The following is a 22,747-nucleotide window of genomic DNA, read 5'->3' as shown; positions in this document are numbered from 1 at the left end:
AAATATTAGTGAATTGCTTATACTTTACTTATATTTCACCCATACTTCACTTAGACAGCAGTTTCTGTTAAATATTAGTGAATCGCTTATACTTCACTTATATTTCACTTATACAGCAGTTTCTGTTAAGTATTAGTGAATCGCTTATACTTCACTTATATTTCACCTATACTTCACTTATACAACAGTTTCTGTTAAATATTGGTGAATCACTTATACCTCACTTATATTTCACTTATACAGCAGTTTCTGTTACACTTATACTTCACTTATTTTATAAGTCACTTATATATATCTAACACTTCTGTTAAATATAAGCGAATGACTTACACTTCACTTATATATATAGTTAACACTTCACCTATATGTCACATATACTTTGTATAAGTGATACCTCATTTGCATACAAAATCCTAATCGTTTACTTATAAGTCACTTATACCTGAAAAGTATTAACGACTTATACTTCACTTATAAGTGAAAAATATAAGTCATTTCGGTAATGGAAACAGTCTAAACCGATATTTTTAGAATTTGTATACTCCCGAATAACGTTATAAAAGGCAACGTGTAATTGGTCGATATTTAAATTGTTATTTATAGATGAAATGTCACCTGGACATGGGAGTCCACGCAATGCTGTTTGATCTACTGGTGAGACCAGTAGAGCTAATTTTAATCAGATTGGCTCTCATAGTATAGGTCTCATCATATTCATTGCTTTCATGACCATACCAACTTTTAAATGCTTCCGATGCTCCTAAAAAGCATTAATTTTGTTTAATAAAACATTATGATTGTCAAGAAATGAAAACAATTATCGTATAATAGAGGCACAAAGAGCAGGATCTCTGGTATTTCTTCTTGTTTGTTTGTTTTTGTGGCGGGTTTTGCTGTTGTTGGTTTTGCTGGGCGGTTTTTAATGTGGGTTTTTGTTGTTGGTTTTTTTTTAAATGCAATACTCAAACACTTGCTTAGCATGAAGTAGAAAATTAGATATGAATTACAATTGGAAGACTTTGATGTGTCAAACTGGTCTAAACTTTGAGTGTGACATGCCATTCAGAATATTTTGGTAAATATCATTTATCCGACATTATCCGTGTATTCGAAACTCGGTTCTGGTGCACGGTCCACTCTGAAATCACACACTACCTTGCATGGTGGAGTGACGAGAATGGGTTCACCGCAGTTCGTTAAAACAATTTCAAATACAGTATGCATATTTCACAAAGACAGTTCTAAACGCGCAAGTCTATGTTTATAGTTTTGATAGTCAGTCACTGTATTGTGTTCACGACTAATATTGTAGGTTATAAAATCTAGTAGCCACTAGTAACAATTGGTAGTCCATAACTTTAATAATTTTGTTTATAAGGAGAGAAAAAAAGCTAAATCATTTATTTTTATTTAAACATGTTGCTTATAAAGTTGTGGGTTTTTTTTAATCGTGAGCAATATACTGTGAAATATACACTACATAAAAACACTACATTGCAGCCCTTAATGAACAATAAAGATTTTTTGTTTAAATCATTAAACAGAATCTGGGGATATTGCCAATTTATCATTAAATAGTGGATTTATAAGTAGATCAGTGTTCGACAAATGTTTGAGAAAGTCACTAGGCCAAACAAAAGCTTTGGCTAGGGCCCTATGTATTACAGTAATATATTTGACAACTACCACTAGCTGAGACTAAACAAGAGTACCAGTGAGGTACATGATATGCCTGTGACGAGTTTGATGAAAACCCATAGCTATTAATGAATATGTTACAGGTATGATTCAATCTTGCAATGGTAAACGATCCTGACTTCTTCAAAGGCTAAACAACATTTTCCTATATGTTCAGAATATAGACAAACTATTTGATTTATTTGTATCACAGTGACCTAGTAATTGTATGTGACACACCACTATCCCAAGTTGTTCCTACATATCAGGTTTAATGGTCCTGTAACGAGGATTTACTGTTATGTGCAGTAGACCATGAAAAGTAGGTCACAATGGCCTAGTAATAGTATGTGACACACCGCCATCCCATGTTGTTCCTACATGCGACAGATGTTTGATGGTCCTGTATGCATCTGTATGCAAGATATGATGCGGACAAGGATTTATTGCTATGTGCAGTAGACAGTGAAAAGTAGGTCATAGTGACCTAGACTCCTAGTAATAGTATGTGACACACTGCCACGCCAAGTTGTTCCTACATGTGAGGTTTGATGGTCCAGTATGCAAGTTAACAGATGGACGTACGGATGGATGTACAGACAACACCAAACCATAATATGACCCATAATACACAGACGTATAAAAGTCACTAGCCTGGACTGGAGGGCTAGTAGATTTGTCAAACAATGTAGATTTGTAGATGTATTGGTCAAGTGGACAAGTGGAAAATTGTACTTTTTCCTATCACTCATTAATAATATTTGGGTATTGTTAAAACTTGATAAAAAAAAAGTGATATCCAGAAATATTCAACACTATGACATTAATATATGACAGAATAAAGTGTCTCATATGTGCAATGATTTATATTATTCTTGTTAAAATGTATATGGAGCAAAACAAACATAATAATAAAAATAAAATATCTACCTACCTACCCACATTTAAAACTACTAGTTGGAAATGGACAAAATTAAATATTTTTAAGAATTGCCTCAAAGAAGGGGTAGATGTGATATGAAAAAAAAAATTCTAACAAACACCACCAAAAAACCTACCTGGCAATTCTACCTACATTAACTTGTTTGGTACGATTAAAGAAACATACAATAGTATTTTTTTAAATTAGTATAGTATTTAGTTTTTTAGGCCTAATCTCATAATGAAGGCTTACAAAATATTATAAAACCGTTTTATGTGTAGAACTGTCTGCTAATCGTACGATTCTGAAGATCAATATCGCATATTTTGATACTTAAAATGGCTGTAACAGTAGGTGTCATTTTAAAGAATCTTAACAAAACTTGTCTTTATTCCACAACAATAGCAGTTTTTATTGATGACAATAGACTTGTAACTGTTGTACGTCAATTATCCCAGCCATGGGATTGCCATGTCTGTTTGCGTTATCAATATCGAGTGACAAGGTCACAGGGCTCACCCTGGATCAAAAATACCTGTAGCCAAATGGAATTTTTATTAGCCATATTGAAAATGCTTTAGCCAAAATTGTCTTACGCAGTACTGTATAGAGTATTTATATATATGAATATGAAAATGCATCTTTTTTTTCTAAGGCCTATTACATTAAATACCTAAGAATGCTGACTTTACGTTATTTCAATTATTCCATTTATAAAAACAAAAACATTAATAACATTACAATTTACGGTCTTTTTAAATCCAGCTAACTTATTAGATGTCATTTCACAGTCTTACAAATTTATATCTAACATTATCTAACAAATATGATTATTGTGAACTAATTTTATTAAACTGTAGGCCCTACGTTTCACTGTATAAATACTACAAGTTCATTTCCCGCGACTGCGATCTGCATGTGTGCTCTCAACCATGGGTGTGAAATTAACAAAGACAAAAAAATAAACGAAACTGCAGTTAAGTATTCAATCATACGAACAACTACTGTTTCTTTACAAATTTATTTGATTTAACTATTTGATTGGTTCCCGACATGAAGTGCATAAACCAGTCTAGCGGTCATTTTGTTTTTGCTCAGTCTGGCTGAACTCAGCTTATAGGAAAGCCTACATGTCTTTCGGCCCTGAACTAGCATGTGTATTAAAAGATGACATGCATTGCCGGTCTGTTTTATTACTTTGGTTCAAAAATTTTACACAGTTGAAGTGACAACCTGCAGATCTTTCAGACTTTCATACATGTTGAACACAAGCTGTTTAAATTAATAACCATGATTATTAAAATAAGCCAACATTATGCTGTATTCTGGATAACACTGTTTCTTGTTGCCAGTCGCGATATCACTATTATGCTAATTGAATATTTGGTATGATTATTATGTTTGAGGTGTCAGATAGATTATGTAACAGAAAAAAGTTTAACCTATTTGTTCAGAAGACAGAAAATGACTTGGCCAAAATTTTTGCTACTTGCATATTTTATTAGTCTTTTTTTTTTTAAATTAGCCAATGGCTAATTTGGCTACCTGTGTCAGATGTCCCGCAAAGCTATAGTAAACGATGAGAAAGATTTGATAAAATATAATTTGTAAGAAAGATTAATATTTTTAACATTGAAAATATGTATAATTTTTTAAAGGTAGAGTAAACTCAAACAAGAGATTTATGTGTTGGAAAGATGCATACCCGGACCACCAACACATACTAACACTTTAACAAATAAAAAACGCGTAATTTTAGAGTTAATAACATGATTATTCCTGCTAACTGGGAGCAGCCATTTTGTTTTGTTTTTGTGACGTCCAGTGGTATAGCTTGGGGCGAAGTGATGTCAGCTCCGTTCATCTGCTCTATGCACAGTGTAAACTAACGCTCTAATTTACGACAAGGCGCTTTGCTTCCATCAACCTGACTTGTTTAACAACATAAATGAGTTGATAGTATAATAAATTATTTAACTAAATATAAAATTATTTCAATCTGCATCAATAGAACGAAATGGAGTTATAGTATTTTTCTTTTTTTTTAAATTCGAAGAAAAAAAAGAGCATATTATTAGGCCTATTGGTATGCTACGTTCGAGCAAAAACTACCACTCACGATACCCAAATGATAATTTTCTTTTCGTTGGGACTATGTAATTGGTAAGTTTTGTGATTTTAGATGGGAAAGTCTACTTAATCAAGGGTTTTACAGAATTACTTACAGTAATAAAGCAGGACGGCTGATCGATTACGATTAGAGGGGTGTTCGTGCGGTTAACACACAATACCCTGTGATCTTAATAAAAGAGGCACGTATTTTTAGTGTGTCTAGACACAGTGTCTGGGGACCGTCTAAATATACACCTGCCAATCAGGAACCACAGGTACAGGCCACGGAAAGAAAAGACCAATTAACTAAGAAAACACTCTGATTATTATTTCAGTACATGGGTTAATTTATGTACAAACCATAATACAGTTATTTCAACACTTTGACAATGGTGGTTTATTTTGTATTAAAAATAAAATATAATTGTTGCTGGCTTACTGGGATAACTATTATTACAGAATATTGTGATGCATCCGCAAAAATCAGGTATGTTTTGTTTCTTCAGTTCGAAGACTAATTCCTGACGTGACACGTTAGGTATTACGTAACCACCAGCTCGCCAGAGGGTGTATTCACTGGGATGATACAAAATGGCTGCGCCCGTTAGATATAATAGCTGTCACATTTAACCGTTTTATTAATTAACTATACAATTATACTTGTTGATATTAAGCAATAATGTGCATTATATATCGTTGAATATGCATACCAGGTCAAATGCCTTGATTGTCCCTTCCTTTAACATAACAGGCCTCCGAGAAAACATTTGCATAAACCATTTATGGATTATGCAAAAACAAACTCATGCAACCCATCCCGCCCTCACGTAACCCGCCACGACCATTCAAATAATGCCACAAATTACGGAATGAACGAAAAACGGGTAACGCAAAACCACATACCCACACAAGCAATGCGCAAACGAAACTATCACTCTCGCAATTTTTAGAGGCCTGCATAATAATAGATAATAATTTTGCAAACAATAATCTGACAATTTGCACAGGCAGCCTTGAAGGAAATAAACTGCGATTGAGTTATGGTTTAGTTTAGACTTCTGCTGGTGGCAAACAGTCTTAATCATGCCAGGGGTTAAAGTACTGTCGGAAATAGAATAAAAATAATTTCATCAATTATTTCTTACATATTAAACTGACAAGTAAATATTTTGTAAATCTCTATTTAATTAGTCTACCTAATTTAGCATTTATTTGTTTGGGCGTTCATTGATGTTCATCATGGTGTTTACTCTTGAAATTAAAAGAAAAATGTCAGTAAACAGGTGATTTGTGCACTTAATTGGAACAGACTATAACACATTTTGGTCAACATGTGTCAATTTCATTGCTGTTACAATATGTGAGGGACTGTTTCTAATGATGGTTTGCCCCTATCCCTCTCCAAAACTAAATATTTGTAATCATTTATAAGTAACTTTTGAGCAAAACTGCCAAAAGCCATTATAACGATCCATTATACCGGTATTAAAGGTACTATCTCAATATTACCCAATGACAGATATTGCAAATTATTATTATTATTATTATTATTATTTGATTTTATTATTTTTTTTATTAACTTTGATTTAACATTTAAAAAAGACACCCTTAACAATATGCCCAGAAATTATTATAGGAAATAATTTTATCTACTGGTAGAAAATACTTTTTTATTAGAGAATCTTTATCACAGCTCGCATTATATAGCACCTTTAAATTGTTGCAAGATTGTGTAAATTTCTAATGTACTTATATTGAATTTATATTCAATAAATATGCTTGTCATAATTAATAATTTATGCTGCAATTCAAAATAATCAGTTAACTTGCAGTTTTAAATTAAAAGTTTGTTCAAGGGTAAATGAAATTGACACATATCGATCAAAATGTGTTATAGTCTGTTCCAATAAAGGACACAAATCACCTGTTTACTGACATATTTAGTTTAATTTCAAGAGTAAACACTACCTAGTACATCAATGAGAGCCCAAACAAATAAATGTTAAATTAGGTAAAATAATGATAAATGGGTATTTACAAAATATTTACTTTAATATATGGCGATCCTAACTTGTCCTGTCACCCTCCTACAAAAATCGTTTTGCCAAGACTTCCGACCATTCCAGAATTCAGTTCATTCAGGTGGTATAATTAATATTTGTCAGAATTAATGTAAGTTTAGTGTTAGGGTTAGGGTTAGTTATACACAATACCTTTTTAAACAATTTTTTTCTATAAAAGCAACATAATGTTTATATTGCATAATCCATGATCACTACATTTAGCCTTTGAAAAATTAGACACAGCCAAGGGTGCTTTTGTTGGTGCTTTTGGTAGAAATATAGCACAGAAAACACAATGAGGCATTTTAGGACTAAAGGTTCGTTTTATTCCATAGACACTCGGTTCATTCCGTCAAAATACACCCTATAAAATTTATAAGTATTAAAATACAGTCTCACTTGTTGATCCACTGCGTGATTGAGTGGATACAGTGCTCGGCTACAGTCCCGATGGTCTGAAGTTTGAATCCCAGACCCTAGCACTACGTTATTTGTAGTGTTTAATGCAATGTCCACTTGATATCGCTATCCAATACATGCTGGAATGGTCGGAAGTCTTTCCATGTTTTTTGTAAATAATTTCAGTTTTGTCTGACGTAAGAAGAAATAGCTCACATCTTAAAAATTAACATTTATTATTATTTTGTTTTTAAATTGTATTGCCTTGCGGCATCATTTGTCTTCCTTTATAAATATCAAGTAATTTTCTTCTCTTTTTTATCATCTTGACTGTATATGAAACACTTGTATTTGAAAAATAAATATAAACACTTGCTGTATAAAGAAAACTTCCGAGTTACGTTTTACATATAAATAGACAGTTTGTCAAAATAGTAATCCTGCATTATCCAATTTTCAGTTACGAACAAAATCTCGAATATTCCCGCCAGCCATTATAAGCACATTAAAAATGTGATTGAAACTGTTGGTGGAATAGGATTATTTTTACAATTATTTGTCTCAGGTTCACGAGTTTCTTCCACAATATACGATATTTAATGGAATATCACATTTAATAACAATAATAATAATATAAAATAAATAATAATAAATAAACTAATTAAGTCATATTTTTTCAAAATCAATTAATAAATAATAAATTAATAATATTAATAATAAAAACTAAATATCAAAAAATTAATTAATACTTAATTGATAAATAATAATAAATTACTGAATAATATTAGTAATTATAATAAATAAATAACAATAAATAAATTATCGATTTAATAATAATAATAATAATAAATGAATTAATTTAATTATTAATGAAATAAAAACGTGTTTTTTTTCATTTATAAATGTTTCCTTTACACACACACACACACACACACACACACACACACACACACACACACACACACACACACACCTTTTCCCAGAACCTGCTATAAAAGATTAATACAAATATTATGAAAGATTAATAAAACTATTATAATCAAAGATTTTTTAGGTTGGGGGGTTGGGGGTTGTGCAGGTTAATTAAAAAATATTTATAATATTTGTTTTAATTGAATAAAAACCTTAAAATAAGTTCTAATAACCAGTAATTATAACTAAAAATAATTTGAAAAAAAGAGAGCAAAAATTAATAATAAATAAAAAAAATAAAAAAAATCCTTGAAATAACTAATGACCTGCAATAATAATTAAACAAAGATGAAAAAAAAAAAAGACAGAAAAACCTTTGAAACACATGTAACCAATGGCCTGTAATAAAAAAAAAATTAATTCTAAAGGAAATAATAATTTTAAAAAAGTAAATAAATGAAAGCCTTAAAATAAGTAATGACCTGTAATGACAATAATTATTTTTTTAATAATAATAAAAAAGAATAATCTTTCTCCCAAAAAAAAAAAAAACTTTAATGGCATAAAATTTAATATTAATAGTGCATATAATGCAACCCACACAAAGCACATATATAGAAACAAAAATAACAAAATGAATAATCAGTTCTATTCAGTTCCGAAATATTTATCTTTATTGGCTGTAGGTAAAATGTTTGATACGAATAATTGTCGTTCCGCCATATTTTCATTCCGCATTTTCAATGTGCCAGGATAAAAATTACTTTTAAATGTGAAAATGTTCCATCTTCAAACATCTAATCCTGGAAAGGTTACCAAAGGTATTGTAATTAATATTTTAGTCTAAAATTTATTAAAATATGTTGTTGTATGACAATATGTATTGAGGCTCTTAAATAAAGCACATATATGCCTGATTTTATTAAATCGTGATTGCAAATGGAAAATTTGATCCAATGGATAAACGTTACGGCACAGCAATAAACATCACAATAATAAATATCGTGCCGGAGACGTTTATTTTGATGAACTACAACAGCTTGTTCTGAATGTGCACGTAAAATCCTATGACCTGACCTGAAAAAATATCAGGAGAGGCTTTAAAAAGGCTTACATCCGTTGGCGGATCCCATAAACACATATGATATTGATATGTGATTGCAATAAATATTATTCAATCATCCAATGAATTGAATGATCCAACTCATTCAATAACTGTTTACTGTAAGCAATTTTATCCATTTTACTTACTTTTCTCAGCCACCACAATAAAACAAATGGTCTCTTTCCATCCATAAAATAAAATATGAGAATACTACTGAATCGCTGAAATGTTTACATATTAATTTACATTATTTTCTTAAATAAAAACAAAAATTAGCAAATTATTTTTCTCTTAAAGTGCGAAATTTATCAACATATTTTCTTCTTAAACTACGCTTCATAGTTAGTGTACAAAAACCAGTATACAACACAAATGGCCGCATTCGAGCGCAGTCCAAGCGTATATAGGGTAAACTGATGTTGAGTTGAAACGATCGTGAGTGAGACAATTTTAAAGCTGTATTTCTGACGTTTTACACTATAACTGGGATTGTATATAAATAAATAAATAAATAAATAAATAGAAAAAATCAAGCACAGCGGATTTTAAAAACTTTTGTTTCTCGTTCTTTGTGGCAACTACAGTACAAACTGTTTTTCTCTATATGTAAATAATATTTAAAAAAAAACCCACCCACATAACACCTTTTAAAACAGGTATAGAAAGGTAAATAAGGGTATTTATACAGTCATGTATGGAATGTAAGTGTGAGCAAAGACACGTTTTGTACACAGATAATACATACGGTTATACATGTTTTAAATTATTTAATAATGACTATGACTATAGTCCCTTTGTTCTATTGGTGGAGATCTCGAAAATTCTGCTTGTCTGTCTGTGTGGGAACATTTCGTAAAATGCCTAGCCTACGATATGTGAACTTCATGGACGGCCATGACCGTACCACTTAATAATTTTATTTATTTTTAATTGTGGGATATATTGTATATGTGAAAATGTCCTTCGCTGGTCAATTTGAAGGGAAAGTGGGGGGTGGGGGGCGTTCAAATTTTACGTGCCGCTATTTTTGACATTAAACACCCTCGCTTCCCCCCCCCCCCCCCCCCCCCCGGTAACACTAGACCATACTGCACTCAAAATATTACGTAACACTTGGAAACACCGCACTGGCGTAGGATATAAAATATACTCTTAAAAAAAAAAGTAGTGGAACTCTTATAAGAATTTACAACTGCCAAAACTGTAAGGTATATTAGCTGTGGGAAATGGTTTTATGATAATAATTGGGTAAACATTACAACCGGTAGTTCAGTATTACAGTAGGTTTTATGACCAAAAGATCTTGAAGGACGATTGGGGTCAGAAGTTAAATTTGAAAGTTGACGTTTTTTATCAGTAAATCGCAAATTCAAACAATAAAAATGACTAGAAACAAAACAATAACAACTGTATGATCAACAGAATAGAATGAAAAAGATTGACAGAAATAATGTTCCACAGTGATTAATCGACCTTCCTGGAATTTGTCAAAATCGAGACTGACACCCCACGCACGTGTACAGGGCAACAGCGTGATGCATGTGCAAACTATGGAATGTGTTTCGGTGTGTTGATAAACAGACCTGAACGTTCTTTACTATAGGATGTCTGTGGTCAAAACGTATGTTCGGTTCCCCAACTTTTTTGGAAGAGTATATATTTACACATTTATTTATTTACGCCCGTACCCCCCCCCCCCCCATTCACAAACAAGTAATGCTATGGCTATAATATAATTTTAACGTAATGTTTTGTGATATAGAAAAGCGCAGATACGCATTTTAAATCGATTTAAAATCATTATTGTGTGTTACTACGTACCTACTTTATATTGAACATTGTCGCCGTGACAGAGTTTATGAGAAAAAATAGTTAATAAAAAAGTGCGTTACGTACAGCTGTTCATTACATCCACCCCCTGTAACGCCACATAACGTTTGGACATGTACACGCACCCACCCACCCCCTTGAGCATTAGGCTACGTAATATTTGAATGGCCCCTTTTACATCGTTAGTATCAACAGTAACAATTAATAATTTACAAACAAATCGTTGGGTGAATTTCATTGAATAAAAATAACACAACTTACATATTGATTTATGGAGCAGAGTTTAAAACCTCATCTTGGCATGATGAAATATGCCTATATCAGCTACAGAGATTATGGCGAGCACTAAATTATTAAAGAATGGCAAATCCAGTGGAAAAGATTGTATTGCCAATGAATTACTAAAATCAATTATGTGGCCTATGATAGACTACTTTGTTAAATTGTTGGAACAAAACAATATACTTAGTATGAATGAAAGTGGTTTTCGTGAGAACCACAGAACTACTGACAATTTGTTCATTCTGCAATCCATAGTACAAAAATATATCTCTGTTAACCAACCTGTATATGCAGCTTTCATAGACTTTAAAAAAGCTTTTGATATGATTAATAGAGAAAAACTATTAATGAAATTAGTGAAAAGTGGCATCACTGGTAACTTTGTAAAATTAATTCACTCTATGTATATAGGTGACTCATATCAAATTAAAACGTCAGCAGGTACATCACCCATGTTCCATCCCAGCCGTGGTGTACGACAGGGTTGTAATTTATCCCCTTTGCTTTTTAATATCTTTATAGATGATATTGTTAAGTATTTTGATGCACAATGTGAACCTATTGATGTGAATAATTTGAAAATCAACCATCTCTTATTCGCAGATGATTTGGTGCTTCTGTCCCCTTCAGCATCACGGCTCCAAAATACGCTGAATGCTGTCAATCAATATGCTATATGTAATGATCTTCCCATTAATGTTAAAAAATCTAACATTATTGTCTTCAATAAGCGTAAAATGAACACAGATCATCTTAACTTTACCATAGGGTCCTCCAAAATTAACATATCTAATGACTACACATATTTGGGTATCACTATAGACAGCCATGGTAAATTCAACATTGGTGTAAAGTGTTTAAAAAACAAAGGACTTAAATCTTTAAATCACTTATTAAAATCAATTCTCAAACACAATCCACCTATCAATATTTGCATTAAACTATTCAATACATTAATTAAACCAGTGTTGTTATATGGGAGTGAAATTTGGGGACCACAAGTTTGTAACACAAATTATTTTACTCTTGATGTAGAAAAAGTACACATAAAATTCTGTAAATGGATTTTGGGGGTCAATAAATATACCAGTAATGCTGCAGCATTAGCAGAATTAGGAAGATTGCCACTGACGTATGATATAATTATTAATGCCTTTAAATATGTATTACATATCCAGACTTCAAACAACCCACTGTTAACTGCTGCGTTTATTGATAGCTCAAAGTCAGCTCAGAACAACAAACCGTCGTAGGTAGCTAAACTTATTAATGCTGCAACCCTAATTGGAATTCCTACGCATCTATCTTCAACTCCAGAATTACCGACTGCATGCACTTTAGGTGAAATCGTAATTAAATGCGAGCAGTACTTTTTGCAGTATATTACGACACAGCTAACATCAAACAAAAATTCTAACAAATATTGTAATAAAATGCGCACATATATGTCATTCAAACAAATTTCGAGTTCAGTTGAGTCCTATTTATTACATACCAAAGACTATGAAAGCAGAAAAGCTTTTAGTAGGCTTCGTTTAAGTTCACATTCACTTGTGATTAAAAAGGGAAGATACAAGAAACCACCTGTCCCTGCGAATGAGAGATATTGTCCCAACTGTCCCCTAGAAGTTGAAGACGAATGTCATTTCATTATGACGTGCCCTAGCCCTATATATAATGCTTTTAGAAATGATTTACATCATAAAATAATAAAACAAGAATCACATTTTTCTTTTTTGACTAATAATGAAAAATTCTTATTTCTTACACGCAACAATATTCCGGAATTATGCCCTATCATTTGCAATTTTGTAAAGAGATGCTTTAAGTTGCGTGAAAGCATATGAGTTGGAAGTAATTTCAAATTGTTTGCATATCACGTCTGTATAAACTAATGGAGAATGTACGAGTGTGTGTGGTGGATTCGTGAAAAATAATTCACGAACGCCATAGTTGATGGTTTTTTATGGCTCTACACTTCTGACAATATTTGCTTTTACCTAAATATTAATATCACTAGTAATAAGGCTTAAATTACATGTGTATTTGTTGATTCAGATGTTTGTTCATGTAATTAATGTATATTTATGTTACTGTTACTGCAGATAAATGTATATTATATTGTTATTTTTGCTCTACTCATATTCGGGTGTTATGCAAATAAATTATTCTTATTCTTATTCTTATGTAGCGTGTTCAAAATGACGTCATGTTATGTTTTGTTATGTATCTTGTATGACGTCAGAGAGAGAGAGAGAGAGAGAGAGAGAGAGAGAGAGAGAGAGAGAGAGAGAGAGAGAGAGAGAGAGAGAGAGAGAGAAAGATTTAATATATGTTTTTAAAAGTCAAAATTAGGATTTAGGAGTAGGTGTTATAGAATTTCATTTGTATGTTAGATAGCTAATTTTGCCTATGGTTAAAAATTGAATAACAGAATTGACCTTTTATGTTGTCAAGAAGGAAAACAAAAGTCAATCTAAATAAAATTATCTCCACTATTACATGTGGATCTAACAGCAGCCCGTGGAGTTCATGTCCAGTTGACCTTTCATTCTACCAATCAAAACCTTACTTGCAAAAAATCATGCCAGTGATTTGAAAAGAATTTGAAAACATTCGGGTTTATGCCGAGGGTATACGAAATGATTCGGGTGAATTACGAAGAATGCCGGAAAGTAATTTCAATATAAAATTTTATATAAAATTCGTTTCAAGACGGAAAAAAAAATCGTGATGGTATAGCCATAAAATCTGTTTATACTAGTATACAATCCAGAGTTTATTACTGCACTTTTCGCCCTGTTTTTTCAATGTTGAAATAGACCAACAAGTTCGCCTTTACTGCACTTTTCCCCCTGTTTTTTCAATGTTGAAATAGACCAACAAGTTCGCCCAAATAGTCTCGACCGATATTTTTAGAATTTGTATGCTTCCGTATAACGTTATAAAAGGCGAAGTGTAATTGGTCGATATTTAAATTGTTATTTATAGATGAAATGTTACCTGGACATGGGAGTCCATGCAATGCTGTTAGATCTACTGGTGAGACCAGTAGAGTTAATTTTAATCAGATTGAACAAAAGTAGGCCCTAGTCTCCTCCTACAACTGTTTTTGTAAATAACTCGAGTTTGGTTTGACGTAAGAAGAAAAGTAAAAGCGTTTTTTTGTGTGTTTTTTTAAACCCAACTATTTTTGGGTGCAATTAAAAAAACAAAAAACAAACAAATCGTCTCAGAAATAAATAACTTGTAGTGAATTCCATGGCATGAAAAAAAGGCGTTCCTGGTAAACCTTACATTTGATATCGTGGTTATCTCCCCTAATTCATTCGCGCGGTAACAGTTAGGCACTGATAACGTTAGTAACTTACCCAGCTCAAACAGATCTGATCGCTAATAAAGAAAACAGGACGTAAACATAGTAAAGAATATTTTAATGTATTTGGTATCGATATTGAAAAAGTAAAATGTTCAAGCGAAGACTCAAGAAAAGATGTCTACCCGATTGGATTGGAACACCTAACGAGACCAAAACACCTGTGGACCCAGTCTGTTCAGTGTCTTTGCAAACCCAATGTACAACAACAGTTTCTGAAGCACCGAGTTATGTCCACACAAAGAAAGATGTAAATGTTGAAAATGAGTCTAACCGTGTGCAACATTCCTCAGAAATCAGCGCTGACGAGCTTCAGATGAGTTGTAAGAATGATTCTACTAAATCTTTAGACTTAATCAAGAAGAACACTAAAAAGGTCAACAAAAAACGGAAACTGGGTGTTAACTTTCTTGGTACTTCAAAGAGCAGCTCGGAGCGAGAGTTGAGGTCTCGGCTGTTTGACGAACATGTCGCGCAGTCACTGCCATTACTCATCTGCTGTGGCTCCGTGATATACTCGTACAACACCAACGACTGTTCGCTTCTGTGTGAAGAACTCGCTGCGAAATTACCCGCGTGTGGTGAACAGGATCTCTTTGTTGGCTTCGATATGGAGTGGCCGGTCTTGTACCAGAGAGGACATGGGAGTGGCAAAGTGGCACTAATCCAAATTAGTTTTTCAGAGGAAAGTTGTTACCTCTTTCATATTGCAGCAATGGGGACATTTCCAAAAAGTTTGAAACTTTTCTTGCAAGACAATCGGTTGAAGAAAATAGGAATAAATATTGAATCTGATTGGTGGAAACTGGAGAGGGACTTCGATGGCATCCAGGCAAAGACTACGATTGCCAGTTCGGTGATTGATCTGAGTAAGCTTGCAAATGAAAAGCTGAAGAGCTGTGAGAACTGGAGTCTGGAAGGTCTGTGTCGGCATGTTTTAAAAATGAGAATAGATAAGAACGAGGACATTCGGTGTGGCCGCTGGGACGACTGCCCACTTTCTGAGCAGCAGCAGATGTATGCGGCAGTCGACGCTCATGCGTGTCTAAAGATCTTTAATAGTCTGTCTTCAGCAACTCTCCGTTAATAAAACATATTAAAGCCAATCTAAAAATATGTAATAATCTGTCTTCAGCAACTCTCCGTTAATAAAACGTATCAAAGCCAATCTAAAGATCCGTAATAGTATGGACAGCAACATTGTAATAAAACTTAAGAAGCCAAACTTGCTACGTGTTCTTGGTGCATGTTGGCCATGGAAAGTTTATGTGGAGAAGAGTGAAGGTCATCAATGTTTTAATGTTTGATGGACACACTAGATTTTGTAATTGAATGATGTCGATATTACATCATACATGTAGTTTAGTATTGTTAGCATCATCCTCATTTATTGCACCTTTTCGCACACTTCGCATATTTTCAGTATGATGTTTCCTCAATAGCAATAAATTATGTTAACATTTTTTACTGATTTTTGTTTTAAACACAAAAAGTGATTTGTTATGTTTCGTTGTCAAAACAGCAGCACAGTGGTAAGATGATTGGCAATGGATGCTAAAATTTCAAGCTTGATAGCTACTGGGTTCAAATATATGTAGTCCTACTGGCACCAACTTGGACCGCAATGCCAGGCTCATTGACAATTTACGTTATAACATACCGAACAGATGTAGGCCTACTGTTTATCCACGACAAAGTATGTGTCGTAATAATAAAGGGTGTTTTTTGCGGCATCTCAAGTGGTCACACATGGGTCCGGTCCCTCCTACCTAAGATGATGTCCTTTTTGGGGGACACATTTGGAAATTACATGGATAGCTTATCCACACAGGTCAGGTCAGGGTATTCAACATGCACATTCAGAGCAAGCTGTTGTAGCGCACGCCTGTGATGGTCAGGGCAGGAAAGGAGGGGTGTGTGAGAGAATGGACCACCTGCGCTGGCATTTAATATTAGGGGTGACTGTTGCGGTCAGTTTTTCTATTGCGATAGTTAAAATACTATTGTGATAGTATTGCATTAGTGATAGTACTATTGCAATACTATTGTGGATTCTTAAATCACTTGATAACTAATATAAAAAACTATTTCGCAAAACTATTATGTATGTATGTATGTATGTATGTATGTGTGTTTGTATGAATGTATGAGTGTGTGTGCACGTATGTTTATGTTTGTATGTATGCCTGTGTTTATTTGTAATAATGTCACTAAGTAGTAAAATCATATTTAATAAATTTATAATATAAAGACCACACGTTGTTGTTTCATTGTGCATACTATCGAAACTATCGATAGCTGAGCAAACAATTGCGATAGTTATCGATAGCTGAATTGACTATCGATGCATTGCTATCGAGGCACTGACTATCGCAACATATCGATAGTTCGATGTATTGTTACACCACTATTTAATATGCAGTTATCTCTGTCGTACACCATGCAGTGTAGCCTACACCACTGCATAGTGTACGACAGAGATTACATCCATGTATACATATGTAACTAAAGAAATGCTTTGTACATCGACATAAATAAAACTTTAAATACAAATTTTAAATGATTTAAATTTAATAAATTGCTATGGCTAGATCATCGTTGCGTTCAGTGTCAGTAAGCGACGCGAACTATTTGACTGGTTTAACGTGATGCGCATTTATAAAAACAGTTCAGCGAACGTTTTCTTTTCCCGCAGTGTATGATTGAAACACAACTTGCATTTCGCAGGTGCTTGCCAAGGGCAGATAACTAACAACTACATATCACCATGACTACAACGCCATATTGGTTTATATACTAAACTGGAAAAGGTTGAGTGGTACCTTTATGCAAGGACGTTTAAAACTTTGAAGAAGAAATGCATTACAGTTTGTATACATTCGTATAAATAATTAATATTTTTACTACAGATGTTTGTTATATCTTTTCTATTTCCATTAATACTGAAATATCGAATAAAAAGAATAAAAAATGCTTCAAAAGAAGGCATTTTCTTGAATTGAAATTAAGGTCGACAACAGGACACTGACGCTTTTGTTTTGGCATTGCGTAATATGAACACAACATAATATGAATTTAAGATACTTCCTAGAAGTGAAGTCTGTATAATTATTTATTGTTTGTTTACTAGGCTATGTATTAAATTCATTCATTAAAATTGTAAAATCGGTTTTTCACTTTGGTTATTGGTATAGCAGTGTTCTCGCTGCTCCATTTAAGCGGGGCGGCCCGCCCTGCTATTGCATTTTGCTGTCCTCCTTTCATGTTCTCTGCCCTCCTTTATTTTTCTGCGCCCCTCTTTATTTTCCAGCACCCTACTGTATTTTCCAGCACCTATCTCCGCTATTTCCAAATGTACACTTTTTTCCACACAAAAAACCCCCACAACGATCAGTCTGCCCACTGGACATCAAAGGAAACAAGCTGCATTGTGTACGGAAAAGCAACTGACGAAACCTTTATAACGGTTACCGTAACATAATTTAATAGTATTTTTAACAGTCTCTATTTTGTCCTATACATGTATCCATTTGTATGTTTAATATAAACAATAAAAGTTATATTTTATTTGAGCAATGAAAACATTAAAAAAAATTATGGATTCGGCAATTTCCGACTGGAAAACCCCCACTTATTTAGCGCCAAATTTGTCACATGATCAGAACGGTCACTCTATCTTTTGTTTCCACCAACTGTCGTCTGATATTTTGTCCTCAGTTACAGATATAATTGATTGTAAATGACGATTTTTACTTTCTGTCATTTCTGTCATTCTGTTTATTCAGCAGTTCTTATAACATATTGTAAACTTTTCATTTTGGGGGGATATCATCGCTTATAAAATCGACAGAAGTAGTAGTGTTTGGCATTAAAATCATTCATCTTGGGTGCCAAATAATATATACACCGCCACTACAACAACGAAACTACTTTTTATCAGTTGGCAATAATATTTTATCACAGCGATCGATTCATTCGATGAAGATGGGAATAACAAAAAATGTTTTCGACATTAGGGGATCACACAAATGTCTTTTATGTTTTTTGTATATCTTGAAATCTTTATTAAAATAATATTAAATCTTTGATCGGTTCAGCAAAACCCCAACTGCCAGTGAATATCAGACCGATAACATCTTCGGTTCAGTTAAAAGACGAGTCTGCTTGTATTTCGTATAAACATTTTGTAATCAAAATAAGGAGTATGTCTTTCCACAAAGTCTATCAACACACAACAACATGGTAACCACCAAGCTCCCCCCCCCCTTTTTTTTTTTGAAGTGCGTGGTGCTGCGCGGCCGCCCTCCTTTAATTTTCACCCAGCGAGAACACTGGGTATAGGCATGTTTACCAAAATCACAACCAACCCACCCCCCCCCCAAAAAAAAAAACCCCAACAAATCCAATAAAACAAAAAAAGAGAAGAAAAATTCGTAAAAAAAAAACCTGCAAAAATTGTGAATGTGATATTAGTACTCAGAACGTCTGCTTCTAAGAAGGCACACATGATCAATTTTGTAATGTCGTAAAACATGAAAATGGATTGATGTATCATGGTGTCATATGTTTTCGATAACATAAGAAAAAATTTAAAATATAAGAAAAACAAGACTTCATAAATACAATAATACTTTAATTATTTAATCTCAAGTCACATTAGTTGATTGTGAAAAATAGTGATAACATCTAACTCCACCAAACCACCTTGATTTGTACTAAATGTAAACATTAGATGTATATGTAAACAGGCTACCACCAGAAATTACTGATTGCTGTGAATGACACAAGAGGTAACCCAACTAGTTGTCCATAATTTTTATTTTTCAGTGTAAGAATCATGTGAAATATACTCTAATTTTGACAAGTCTAATGTCAGCATAGCAGATGATAACTTTGCATATATTTCTGATAACTGGAGTGCGCTATGTGAGGCATTTTATTAGTATTAAAATATTGCATTAGCAAAAATTGATAACATGCACAGTATTTATGGTATTATAATTCAAACATAATTTGATAAAGTTTGTAGCTTGACTTGAGCATTTTTAATATTGAGAGAAAAAAAGACATTCATTGTTTCTGTTCAGGCTGATTATAGTAACATAATATCTCACATACTCTCGCGACACATGCATCAAAAACATATGTCAATTGCAATTGTATGACGGTAAGATACACATGTCAGTGGAAGTTAAAAGTGTGCATGTGGCTTCAAACTATTTTGAACTGGTGACGGGTGTCACTGTTTTCTTTGCAAACTAAAGTGCAACCAACTGCAAACAGTTATTTAGCCAACCTTGACAGTGACTTTCATCAAAAACTTTGATCCCAAGTTCCGGTTACCACAAAAATCAAGATGCATAGTATATAGAGTATTGAATTATTGATGCCATATCGTATGCATTATCTACATTATTTTTTGGCTTGCTGTAATTGTAATTTGCTTATGTGTTACATTTGATGATGCAGTTTAATAGTTCCATCTTGTTAAATCAAAGGAATCATATAAATATTTCATAGTATTTTTTGTTTAAAAATAATATGAATTTAAGGTTTTATATACCTAGAGTTGAGCTCTGTAGATGGATGTCCATACATTATTTATTCTTTTCTTTGTTTACATATGTATGATATGTGTTACGTACATGTAGATATGCTTGTTGAGCTTGCCGTAAACACTACACCTTGTATAAATGCCCATAAATGTTTTACAACAAAGTAATTTCTTTTACAAATGTTTTAAATAAAATTAGATTATAACATTAAGTAGATGGCATTAGAGTTAATGCATACATGTTTTTCACCCATAAAGTTGAGATTTTGAGTTTGAACTTTGAAGAACTGGTTGCTGTTTTTGTTTGAGATATTTCTGTTCACTTTCTGTGTTAACTAAACATTCTTGAGGAAGCCACCATTTACACAGAGTGGCAGCATATTACAACATTTTAAAATTAAATATGCAAAGATTATTTGGGCTTGAACTTAAGAATTGGTTACCGATGATGATTTTTAGAGTGTTTGCCAGAGGCATAATGCTCACCTACGGCAATTGTGAGCCTACCTGAAATAATTTTAACCAGTGACTTTTGTAACAAATATACAACTGAATAATTCGTTTTTTGTATGTACTGTAATCATACTTTCCTTGGAATTCTTCCATATCTGCCCTCCCCCAAAACATGATTTTATTTTAAATTTTAAGTTTTGTCTCTATGAATAAATGCAGGGTGTTCAATTGTGCTTAATATAACAACTAAAGATTTCCATGTAACTATTTTTTCAATTGAACAAAAATTAATTTCCCATGTTGTAGATTTACATGTTTTTGGTCAACATGTCAACATTACTACTAATGAATAATCTGTACATGTTAAGGTGTATACTTTTTATCTTCATTAGAAATTATAGGCCTACTGACAAACAGAGCATGGTGTCCCACAGTACTATAAAACATACTAAAAACGGTTTGATAGTGTTTGTTAAACTTGCTTGCTATAGCTGTAGAATATAACATGAATATATGCCAGTTAGGAACAGACTAAAACAATTTAGAAAATTATAGTTGATCACATAATTAATTTTCAGTTGAGTCCATTTTGATATTGTGTGTTTTTTGTCATTCATAAGTCTGATTAGACTTATTGGACAACATTCATCTGTACATTTTTATGAAATAATTTCGATTCATTTGTAGTACAATTACCATATGATAAATAATAAGAAACTTTAGAAAAATGGTAAAACCATAATTGACCAAAATGGGACACAAAATTTAGAAAGAAAAAAATGAACCCTAAACTGATGGCCATAATTTTATTTAGTAGTAAAAAACTGCCATCTGTAAGGCAATTTTTATATTGCAGCTAAGTCAGGGTTTTATCACCTTTGTTTCTATACTATGATTATCAGCACCATAACACACCATTCCTTAAAAGCTAACGGGTATATCATTTTTTATTCCCAATTTTGGAGTAAAAAAAATTCCCAATCAATGTAAATAATTCTCTTTTTTTTATTATTATATAAAGGCATATTTTGAAAACAATACATAAGACAAGATATTAATTTGAATAAATGCACGTATAGTATTAGTCTTTTTGATTCTAACAAGGCTTATACTAAGATGTTTTTTTTAAATGAAATTGAAAATTCCCAAAATTTTGTAAAACAATGCTAAAATTCCCAAAGTCAAAGCCATGGGTGTGAAGTGAAATTTTAGAAATAAAACCCTGTTTAGTTGAAGCCTGGGATTATAGGCAGCTATAGATTATAATTTGTAGTTAGTTTTGACAATGTTAAAATGGTGAAGTACATGTAAATGGCATTTGTAGTTAGTTTGACAATATTAAAATGGTGAAGTACATGTAAATGGCATTTGCAGTTAGTTTTGACATTGTTAAAATGGTGAAGTACATGTAAATGGCATTTGCAGTTAGTTTTGACAATGTTAAAATGGTGAAGTACATGTAAATGGCATTTGTAGTTAGTTTTGACAATGTTAAAATGGTGAAGTACATGTAAATGGCATTTGCAGTTAGTTTTGACAATGTTAAAATGGTGAAGTACATGTAAATGGCATTTGCAACCATGATAATCTACATGTACCTTTAATACTTTCTCTACAAGTATGAAAAATAACAAATGCCATTCCAATATGTCATTATTTTTGTTTGTCACCCATTCAGTATGTAAGTGACAATATTTTTTATAGCTTAAGTGTCCTGTATGTAATTAACCACAAGCCTCACAGTGCCAGTGTTAAAGTTGATTTTCAAACATTTGTTGGTCTTCTTTTTTTTGTTAGTAAAATAATGGCAACAAGACAATCGAGAAGCTCGTATGGGCGGGCATTTTCTGCCGGTCCCAGTCAGATATTGACACCAACACCATCTGACTCCGAAAAGAGGTACCCAGAAATCAAACAACGAGGATTTTATTCGGACATTATTGGGACTGATGCAGCCACTGCTGTTTCTGAGGTTAGAATGCCACTCCTACTTCAGCCATGTACTACTACTACTACTAGCGTTACACAGTATCTTTGAAACATCTTTTAGCATTAATTCACT

General features: G+C 32.8%; 3 protein-coding genes across 3 annotated transcripts in view; 2 read left to right on the top strand and 1 right to left on the bottom strand.

The window, feature by feature from the left end:
• LOC121371907 (cytochrome b5 reductase 4-like) overlaps positions 1-9,487 on the bottom strand; it is a 93,789-nt gene extending 84,302 nt beyond the window's left edge. The window contains exon 1 of the mRNA XM_041498148.1: positions 9,337-9,487. The gene's annotated coding sequence lies outside the window, so the exon portion shown is untranslated. The remainder of the gene's footprint in view (positions 1-9,336) is intronic.
• Positions 9,488-14,645: 5,158 nt separating this feature from the next.
• On the top strand, positions 14,646-15,784 carry LOC121372580 (Werner syndrome ATP-dependent helicase homolog). The gene has a single exon (XM_041498979.1). It carries the CDS (start codon positions 14,770-14,772, stop codon positions 15,763-15,765), a length of 996 nt encoding a protein of 331 aa, XP_041354913.1. The 5' UTR covers positions 14,646-14,769; the 3' UTR covers positions 15,766-15,784.
• Positions 15,785-17,456: 1,672 nt separating this feature from the next.
• The window catches only part of LOC121370223 (dynein heavy chain 1, axonemal-like), a 175,400-nt gene continuing 170,109 nt past the window's right edge, over positions 17,457-22,747 (top strand). The window contains exons 1-2 of the mRNA XM_041495345.1: positions 17,457-17,545; positions 22,483-22,657. Coding sequence (XP_041351279.1) covers positions 22,490-22,657 — 168 coding nt within the window. The 5' untranslated portion in view covers positions 17,457-17,545; positions 22,483-22,489. The remainder of the gene's footprint in view (positions 17,546-22,482; positions 22,658-22,747) is intronic.

Source organism: Gigantopelta aegis, chromosome 4, assembly GCF_016097555.1.
Source record: "Gigantopelta aegis isolate Gae_Host chromosome 4, Gae_host_genome, whole genome shotgun sequence".
In the NCBI taxonomy this organism is placed as follows: domain Eukaryota; kingdom Metazoa; phylum Mollusca; class Gastropoda; order Neomphalida; family Peltospiridae; genus Gigantopelta; species Gigantopelta aegis.
Note: the sequence above shows the minus strand (reverse complement) of the source record. Positions and strands in the feature narration are given on the sequence as shown.